This window comes from Lipotes vexillifer, unplaced genomic scaffold (assembly GCF_000442215.2).
Source record: "Lipotes vexillifer unplaced genomic scaffold, Lipotes_vexillifer_v1.1 scaffold639, whole genome shotgun sequence".
NCBI lineage: Eukaryota > Metazoa > Chordata > Mammalia > Artiodactyla > Lipotidae > Lipotes > Lipotes vexillifer.
In genome coordinates this window covers 2,829,116-2,838,994 of record NW_006786377.1, presented here as the reverse complement: position 1 = coordinate 2,838,994, position 9,879 = coordinate 2,829,116, and the positions used below count along the sequence as shown (strand labels likewise).

Genomic DNA, 9,879 nt, shown 5'->3' with positions numbered 1-9,879 from the left:
GATCTTCCCGGACCGGGGCACGAACCCGTGTCCCCTGCATCAGCAGGCGGACTCTCAACCACTGCGCCACCAGGGAAGCCCCACATTTTTACTATTTGAAAAAAGTGAACAAAAGATTAAATGACTAATTAGATGTTTTTAGCTTTAAATTTTTAATAGAAAAACAACATTCAGGATAAAATTTTATCTTTGCCCTCCCTGATAGACAGACAGGCAAGTAAGCAGACAGACAGACATATTAATAGGTGGATATTCCAAGGTAATATGTATCCCAATTTCATTGATCAGTGATGAAAAATTCTTGCTAATTTGACATTTCCAGTAGGTTACTATAGTGTTTTGACCAGAAAATATACCCCTGGTACTAATTAGTTTGAACCTGTCTTAACCCTTTCAAATCTTTGAAGCTAATCCCAATACCCACAGAGGGCATCAGAGGGCAATCCACTCCCTATCTGCAAAATGGAGCTCCATCAGGAAAGGTTCCAAGTTATAACAGACCCATTGTTTTCTCTGATTAAAAATTGTTAATGTCACTCATATTTTACTTCCTAATTGGCATCTAAATATTGGTTAATTAAATGTATTTTGAAAGAAAGTAAAAATTTCATTAGCTCAGTATTGGATTAAATTAAATTCCTGCAACAAAGCCTCTTTTGCCTAGAATCTATAAACCAAGGCAGTGCTGGTCAGGTTCATGCAGGTCTGCAGATTTAAAGGAAAACCCTTGGGGGTGCAGTCAGATCACCGACAGGGGTGTTTCTCGTAGACCGGAAACCACAGTAAGACCGCTAAGAATCAAACCCCAAATAGAAATCAGATACCATGGCCCTTGACACCTATATATGTTCATTTATATAATGTTATTTACTGAGAACACATCGGAATTATTAGAAATATCTAAGAGTTTTCTGTGTTTAGCCAATTCCCTGCAGTGGGGAAAGGTATTTGGAGTCAAACCTGGGTTTACATGCTAGCCTTTCCACTGCTGGGGGAGAACATGTTACTGAATCCTAAGAGCCTAGATTTCCTTACTGTGAAACTGGTACAATCATATCTATTTCAAAGAGTGATTGTGAATGTTAAGTTTGGAGAATGTCTTCAAATGGCCTAGCTTATTTCTAAGCAAATAGCAGTTCCTGTCCTTTCTGCTCCTTTTGCAAAAAATCTGACGTGCTTTTCAACTCAGTTAAAATCAACAATGTTTGGGCTTCCCTGGTGGCACAGTGGTTGAGAGTCCGCCTGCCGGTGCAGGGGACACGGGTTCGTGCCCCGGTCCGGGAAGATCCTACGTGCCGCGGAGCGGCTGGGCCCGTGAGCCATGGCCGCTGAGCCTGTGCGTCCGGAGCCTGTGCTCCGCAACGGGAGAGGCCACAGCAGTGAGAGGCCCGCGTACCGCAAAAAAAAAAAAAAAAGAAAGAAAGAAAATCAACAATGTTTACTGATCATTTTCTTTAAGAATATCACAGTCTGGCAGGAGAGGCAATGTGTAAATACAGGAGAACATCCTAAGTTATGTGTCCTGTGGTGCTACGATTCAATCGATATGTGTCTGTCCTCCTCAGGTTTCCAGAGAGGAAGGGTCTCCCCAGCTGACTTCAGCAGGGCCGTCTCCCGCCCAGAGGAACAGTCAGCCGAGCAGTTCCGCCATTATCAGGGCGCTTCGCGGGGGCGGGACCGTCAGAAGCATCTGGACGGACCACCAGATCCGGCAGGCCTTGTTCCCCAGTCGGCGGTCTCCGCAGGAGAACGAGGAGGACGAAGATGATTATCAGATGTTCCTGCCATCCTTCTCTGCTTCGGATCTGAACTCTGCCCGACTGTGTGAAGACAGCACTTCCAGTCGACCTTGCAGTTGGCACATGGGACAGGTCGAGTCCTCGGAGACCCCCAGCTCCGGCCACAGGGTTGTGCGGCGGGCCAGCAGTGCTGGCGAGAGCAACACGTGTCCCCCTGACATGAGAAATAGGGACAGTGACAGCCCTCAGTACAGCTCCCGAAGGGAACTGCAGAATGACCCTAAAACAGAGGGGCGGGACGGGATGACTCCCTTCGGGTCCTCTGTAGAGTTGACCATTGATGACATAGACCATGTCTATGATAACATAAGTTATGAGGACTTGAAACTGATGGTGGCTAAACGGGAAGAAGCTGAAGCCCCTCCCCCCAAATCAGCCAGGGACTCTGCTCGCCCCGAGAGCACCCCGGAGCTGGCCTTCTCAAAGAGGCCGGCAAGCCCAGGGAAGAGCCCTCTGCACCCCCAGAGAGATGGCGCTCCCCCAGGCCGGGAGGCGTGGGACCGAAGCTCACGCGAGCTCCAGGTGGTGGAGGAGCATGTCTACGACGCCATCGGGCTCGCAGATGCGCCCTCCCGGGACTTCAAGCGCAGCAGCCTAGAGCGCCCCAAGAGGAGCACCTTCCTGGGCCTGGAGGCCGACCTGGGGTGCTGTGACAGTCTGAGGGCCTCTGTTTCCCAGGACAGCCTCCAGTTCAGCGAGGACGAGGCGCCCCACCCCCCGGGACCCTCCGATAACGATTATCTGAGTTTGTTCTATAATTCCTTCGGCTGCAACTTGTCCATAGCTGATCGGTCCATCTCCGATAAACTGTCTGAAGAAGTAGATGAAATCTGGAATGACCTGGAAAATTACATCAAGAAAAACGAAGTGAAAGCCAGAGACCGGCTTCTGGCGGCGTTTCCCGTTAGCAAAGACGACGTTCAGGAGCGGCCGCTGGCGGGCAGCGCCCCGGAGCTGGGCGCGCGCTCCCCACGTTCCCTGCCCGCGGACCGGGCTCTCCTCGTGCCGCCCAGAGACAGGCCGGGGCCGGTCTCCTGCACGCTTGACCTAACCCCGGCCTCCAAAGACGGCTCCTACCTGAGTCTCCACCGGCTGTCGCTGGTCAGTGACCTGCCGCCCGTGGAGAGTCCCTACGACGTGGCTGGCAGCAGCCTGTCCCCTGCAGACCTGAAGAACCCTGACCCCGGCATGGACACCGCAGACAAGAGCAGGAGCAGGGTTTTCCTGATGGCCAGGCAGTACAGTCAGAAGATCAAGAAGGCAAATCAGCTGTTAAAGGTGAAAAGCCCGGAGCTGGAGCAGCCGCCTGGCAGCCAACTGCAGAAGCAGGTTCCCAGGGACTTGGCGGCCATCCTAGAAGAAAAGAAGCAGGGCGGGCCCGCCATCGGTATGTCTCCCGCTCTGCCCTTCTCCTTCCGAGGACTGGGAGAGAGCCATGTTCTGGTTCTCAGTATCCTTAGCACCGTGAGGGTGCTGTCACCCAGATGTTCATTCTCACAGAGAGACCCCAGACTCACTGACGCACAGATGAGGCCGGCCCTGCACCCACCACATCTCACCAGTGGGAGGCGATTGGGTCTGGAGGGTTTCCTGGTGTCTGTGACATCATCACTCCAGATATGATATTTGGAAGCAGTGTTCTCTAATATAATCTAGAGCTGAAAAACAGCCGTCAGGTTCAGTTTCAGTGTGTTAGGAAGGGGTAGCTGGGTGGCAGGGTAAGAGTTTAAGGTGTGGACGAATCCGGAATAGGATCGCTCTTTGCTCCGGAATCCTAACAAAAATGCCTACTCATCCTAACAAAGACAAAAAGGAGGCCTTTTTGCATGTTTTTTAGCTGTTCACACTGTAACTCGGCTGTTTTCTCATGTGTTACATTTTCTAGTTGCTTTTTTTGAATAGCTGCTGTAATGCACTTAATACTGTCTCATTTGGTATTCTCCTGTATGCTTCCAAGAAGTTTAATTCTTTGAGTCAAGCCTCCTTTTTGGGCAGAACCAAACCAGGATCACGTGCGTGATATTGGTACCATTAGGGTTTAGGAATGAGAGGATCAGTTTGACTTTTCCTCTATTGTAAAGAAGTACATATCCCCTGGATAAATTACACAGGGTTCTCAGTGGAAGGGCATGATGTGAATTAAGCACTGGATTGTCATGGAAAGAAAAAAAAAACCTGAGGGTGCTGACTCTCACCTGAGGAGTTTTTCACCTCCAGACCCAGAGAGAATTCTGGGATTAGGCCCAGGAACTGAATTTTTTTTTAAAGTGTGGACTTTTGATCCTGTTTTAAGAATCCCAGCCCTAGATCTTCTGACAAAGGATTGTCTCTGTATCGAATGAGAAGAGACAGTTCTCCAATTAAAAATAAAAACCAGATGGCTCAGTATCAGGGTATGTTTCGTTGGTTAGCTTGGTGGCGGCATGGCTCATCTGGCCAACTTGATGCCACCTATCTCCTTTCTTTGGGACTGCTTTCTTAGGTGGAAATCAGAGAATCAGAAGAGGGTATCCAAGTCCTAAATGGACTCACAAGTTGCATGACAAGAATCTGTAGGAAAAAAAAGTTTTTTTAAGTTTGGGAGTGTTTAAGAATTACCTAAGTTTACTCTTTTTCCAGAGCTAATCAATCACACAGTAATATTTCTTAACACATAGGGAAGTTAAGCCCTGGAAATGTTACCTGAAGGATTTTACAGACTCTCTGTGCCTTGGCCTTCTTTTTAAGTTAGGTAAAGATTAAATGTGATTTTTATATGAATGTGAGAGACTAGGTCGCATATATTTTTCTCCTTGCAGTAATATGCTTGAATTAGTCCCTTTTCCAACGCTAGTGTTGCTAAACTGGTTTGTTGTTACAGATAGAAAAAGTGACTGAGTTCCAGCTGCAGGCGGACTGTTTTGGAGTACATATGGCACTAGAACCAGTAGTGTGTTGGCCATGCAACCACTGACTGAATCTGGGCTAGGGTGCCTCAGAATGAGAGAAAATATAATACTAAGGTTTCCGATGATGATGGATTGATTAAGCCAGCAGACTGTTGTTTAAAAAGTGGTAATTGCCTGAGGCTGGTTGTTTGGAATGTGGACCATCCATTAACATGCGAAGCTCCAACCCTGGTAGAAGCAAGGTCTTCAATACTGAATCATCAGGGCTTACAACTACCTTGAATAGTCTTTTTTACCCACCTTTTAAGTATTAATAGATTTCCCTTTGGGGTTTTCTTTTGCTTTCCCCCCCCCCCCGTTTTTGTTTGTTCTTTCTGTTTTGCCTACTCGTGTCTTCTTGGGCTCCTGTAGGATCATAGCTCTGTGTCTGGGCCCTTTCTTGACATGGTAGGCTACTATTGACATTCTCTCCAAGAGAAGATCTCTCCAGAGTCATCTTCTGAGCCAGCCAGTGTCTCCCCCTGCTGGCTGGCAGGAGCGTGTCCCTAGGGCCTGCCATCTCTCAGACCTGAAGAATCTTCCATCTGGGTGGATCGAGACCACTTCCTGTGCCCGCCAGGCTTTCAATCAGTTGACGTGATGACTCCTTTTCTCTCTCTTGTTTATCTGGGCACAGGACGTCGTAATCGAATGGACCGATTCTCCAGACTTCTCCGTATGGGCCTTGCCACTTTGCCAGGAGCTTGCTCTCGGTGTTGTGCGGAAGGAGGGGCGCCCTATTCACCTGCTGAAACTCTCCAGCACCTTTATTGAACGCTCCAGCCGGGGTCTACAGGCCCTGGGCCAGACTTCCGCCTGTAAATCACCCAACCAGGTCTAGCCCCTCCCACCTTTTGGAGCCTGTTGCGGCATGCCGGCCATCTTGTCCCATTATGCCTGACTCCTGACAGTCTTTGAGGCCAAGGAAGCCTTTGGGGTCCCCCCCACACTCTTCGTTTTTTTGGTGATGTTCTCTGTGGGAGAAAACTCCGTACAGGCTTGAGGAATTTTCCTCCTTGTGTAAAGTAGGGAAGGCAAGATAACCTTTTATGCTTTGTGCTACACCACAAGCAACATCTGAAATGTTGACTTTAATCTCTGTCTTGAAAACAGTATAGTTCATACTTCTGTCAACAAGGATCACTTCAAATTTTTATCTGGAATGATAAGAATTCTACCTTCTAAACTTACAAAAGAGGAATAAACCAGAGATAGCCCTGACGTTGTCGCATCATGATAATGTACATGTTCTATGAGGACTATGAATGCCAGAACTAAGAATGAGGGGGAATTTTGATCCAGCTGACTAATACTAAGCTTTTTAGGCTAGAAGTGTCATCTTGGGCTGGCTATTTCCTGTACATCTGACTAAGGGTATCTAGTTAATAACAGCCGATGCTCTGGAAGCTTGTCTCATGTTCATGTTGGCATCAAGCAAGTTATAGACTCTCTTAGAAGGTCAAGCTGAGACCAACAAAACAAAAACTTAGATCGGCACAGTATGTTGTCTACTTGTGAGGTACTTTCTATTCCAAATTTATAAATGGTCAACTTTTTATTATCCAAAGATAAACTGTGCCCATTATGAGTTGTCTATAATATATATGTTTACATAGCATTTTACTAAAGGCTGTCTTCCTGCTTCCCCATTTCCTGCTATGCCCAAATTGTACTCTGCCTTTCGACTCTCAGTGGTATAGTCTTAGAGCACATTTGTTCTTAACACTATGTTTAGAATAAATGGAGGCAGTCCAAAAATTAACTGGGTAATTAAGTAGTTCTTGAGACCAGTTTCTGCCTAGAGCTGTGCTTGGTTTTCTGTGGGGATTGTTCTCCAAGATTAAAAGGAATAATAAACCAGCTTAGATACAATAACTAGCAGCACAAGATTGTGTGCAAGCATGCGTACACAACCAATAGCTAAGTATTGTGGTGCATATAAGACTTCAGAGAAATCAGTTAGAGAAGGATTCATAGAAGTGATAAAGCTTATAGATAGAGGGTCTTGAGAGGTAAATAGGATTTGATTAAGCAAAGGAAGAAGAGAGTGTGATAAAGAAGAAAAAGGCATGAGAAACACTATGGATATTTTGGATAATATGTGGTTTCAGGTGATCTGGGCCGCCATGTTCTAAAGTCAAGAGCTATTTGTTCTTACAAGACTTTATAGTTAAATTTTGATGCTGCAATAGTTTAACTGAATTTTTTTAAATTGGCTCTCACTGCTTTCTCTCAAATTGTCATTTTCTTGGAACTTTGTAGAAGTTCAAAGCCTTCCTGATTCAGCTGTGGGATCAGGCTCAGAGCCACAGTGTAGGTGAGAATGGCTTGGGAAGAACCGTCTTGACTTTGAGGTGGGACTGCTAACCAAAGACAAGCCTAAAGGTCCAGCTAACATTGGTCGGGTTTCATAGTTAACGAAACGTTGTATATTTCAGGATGGCTAACAAGGGCACCTTGGTGTCTATGTAGACTTCCAGTCTCTTAGGGGGTTTTACCAAATCTTAACTGGTATTGAGAGTCTTTACTATGCCCTTTAAGGTGTAATAGCTCAAGTTTTTGTTACTGCAAATTCTAAACTAATAATCTCTGTCCTTCCAAGGAATTTGGACTTGAAAGTCTGAAGGATCTGAATGAATGTAGGATCTATAATGAGAAGATAAACACTATTTATTCTGATTCCGGGGACTAAGGGGCAAGTAGTCTGAGGGGGTTGCACTTAAAGGGCACACAGAACAACAGCACATTGTTGTCTGTCCCCATAGAAGGCAAACTTGAAAGAAACAGCAGAAACTCAACTAAATATTTAGTTTAAATTCAAGGAATAATTTACTAACAACAGGTTACTAAAAATATAAATAGCTTAAACAGGAAAAAATTATAATGTCACTTGCTGGTCATCATATATAGAGTAGATGCCCTCTATAGAGACTGCGTAGATGTGGTCAGAGTGATCTATAGGATTCATGGAATTCTTTGATTCTAGGGTGGTCATGTGGGTACCTGGATTGGGAGGTGGGGGGACACGGCTCTTGAAATTGACATCTCTGGGCTCTCTCTTTTTAATCATTCCTGACCCAAGAGAATTCTCTGTATCTATATCATGGTTCTGTTAATGTCTTTAGAGATGTCTGTACTCAGAAGTGAAGCAGAGAGGATAGTGGCCTCATAGCTTAATTTGAAGTGGCAATAGCTTTCGTGGAAATAATGGTAAAACCCTGTTCTGCAGCCAGTACTAGAGAGCATTAGATTATGGATTGTGTGCACAGGATGGTTCATTCTTAATGTCTTGGAAGCATAGATTTCAGTGCCCGGCTTCTCGGTGATAGGAAAGGATGTAAGGATCAGTCAGTACATGTGGTTTTGAAGGGAGGACCTCCTGTCTCCATCCCGAGACAGTGGCAGTGGAGGGCTGCCTGGAAACAAGAAGTGCAGGAACAGCCGCTGGGAGCAGACTCTGCTGGGGGTAGTTGTCTGAGAACAATCAAGACTGGTGAGGCAGGGGTAGCCATTGCAGGGTGGATTGTGGTCATGCTTCTTTTAATGACTACTTGAGTTATTTTTCATTGACCAGGGTTTAAGTGCTGACTCTTATTTTTATGTTGCCTGTTTTTAGCACTGACACACTATTCCATGCTTGTAAAGAACACTAGAAATTGTCGTTACAAACAGGGAACGCTTGCAGACCTGCTGTTGAAATAAATAAAATAATCCAGAATTAGATGATTTTATTAGTTTGTGTTGCTTAGTATTTGATGATTTCTTATCCTCAAACTTAAAAGTCCTGTCTACTGTTTAAATTTTTTTAATATGTTGCTAGAATGTTCTTATTTTTTAAATCTTTGCATGTAGAAATGATCCTGTATATATTTATCATTTTAATATTTGCCTTCCAGGTGCCAGGATTGCTGAGTATTCCCAACTGTATGACCAGATCGTATTCAGAGAAACCCCCTTTAAGACTCAGAAGGATGGCTGGGCCAGCCCTCAAGAGTCCTCCAATCTCAGCTCTGCATCACCTTCCCACACCCAACATGGTAGCGAGGATTGGCTTTTGCATTCAACCTATAGTAATGGAGAGTTAGCAGATTTCTGTCCCCAGCCAGAGCAAGACTTGAAGTCAAAATATCCCACTTTAGAGATCAACACAAAAAGTACCCCAAGACAACTGTCTGCAGCTTGCTCCGTGCCTTCTCTCCAAATCTCTGAGCCTCTGCTGGGCTCTGGGCAGAGACACAGCGTGGTGGTCAGCCAGCCCAACAAAGAGAACTCCTGTCAAGGCCATCTTTACAACTCTCTGGGACGGAAAGGAATCAGTGCTAAATCTCAGCCTCATAACAGGTCCCAGTCATCTTCTTCCATCCTGATAAACAAGTCCGCGGACTCCATCAACTACCCTAGTGAAATGGGAAAGAAACAGCTGCTCTCTTTACACAGAAGTTCAAGGTGGGAGAGTCACCAGGATTTGGTGCCAGGTATTGCTGACCCAGGTCAACAGGGCACTGAAAAACACTCAGATCTCACACTCCAAGACTCGCAGAAAGTTCTGGTAGTAAATAGAAATTTACCTTTAAGTGCCCAAATAGCTACCCAGAACTATTTTTCCAATTTCAAAGAGACTGAAGGAGATGAAGATGACTATGTGGAGATCAAGTCAGAAGAAGATGAGCCAATAAGCAGCAAACTTGGACCATATCTGACATCATACAGTGATTCTGACAAACTGAATGACTATCTCTGGAAGGGGCCATCTCCCAGTCAGCAAAATATTGTCCAGTCTCTAAGGGAAAAATTCCAGTGTCTTAGTTCAAGCAGCTTTGCCTAAGGTTCTTAAGAGTAGCTGCCTGAATTAACTTCTTACTGTGCTCATGAATTAGAGATACTGAGAGATGTTTTGTATGTACCAGATTAGAACAGTTTTGTAATAACCAGAGATGTAAAGTATACTTTCTTTAACAGCACAACTTTTTGAAACAGCTGGCGATCCAGCCAGGATTGTACTGTAGCAAATGTTAGCATCTAACACTGTGTTTTCTGATGTTGATGGTCTTCGTGTTTCATGTAAGTCAATCTTACTTGAAAATTTTAGGCTTTTTTTTTTTTTTTTTTTTTTTAAACATGATGGCCATGGTATTTTTTCCCATATCCTGACA

At 45.2% G+C, this 9,879-nt stretch overlaps 1 protein-coding gene across 1 annotated transcript in view; it reads left to right on the top strand.

The window, feature by feature from the left end:
* Window positions 1-9,551, top strand: part of PLEKHG1 (pleckstrin homology and RhoGEF domain containing G1) — a 91,460-nt gene extending 81,909 nt beyond the window's left edge. The window contains exons 14-15 of the mRNA XM_007458748.1: window positions 1,566-3,186; window positions 8,623-9,551. Coding sequence (XP_007458810.1) covers window positions 1,566-3,186; window positions 8,623-9,551 — 2,550 coding nt within the window. The remainder of the gene's footprint in view (window positions 1-1,565; window positions 3,187-8,622) is intronic.
* The last annotated feature ends 328 nt before the right edge of the window (window positions 9,552-9,879 follow it).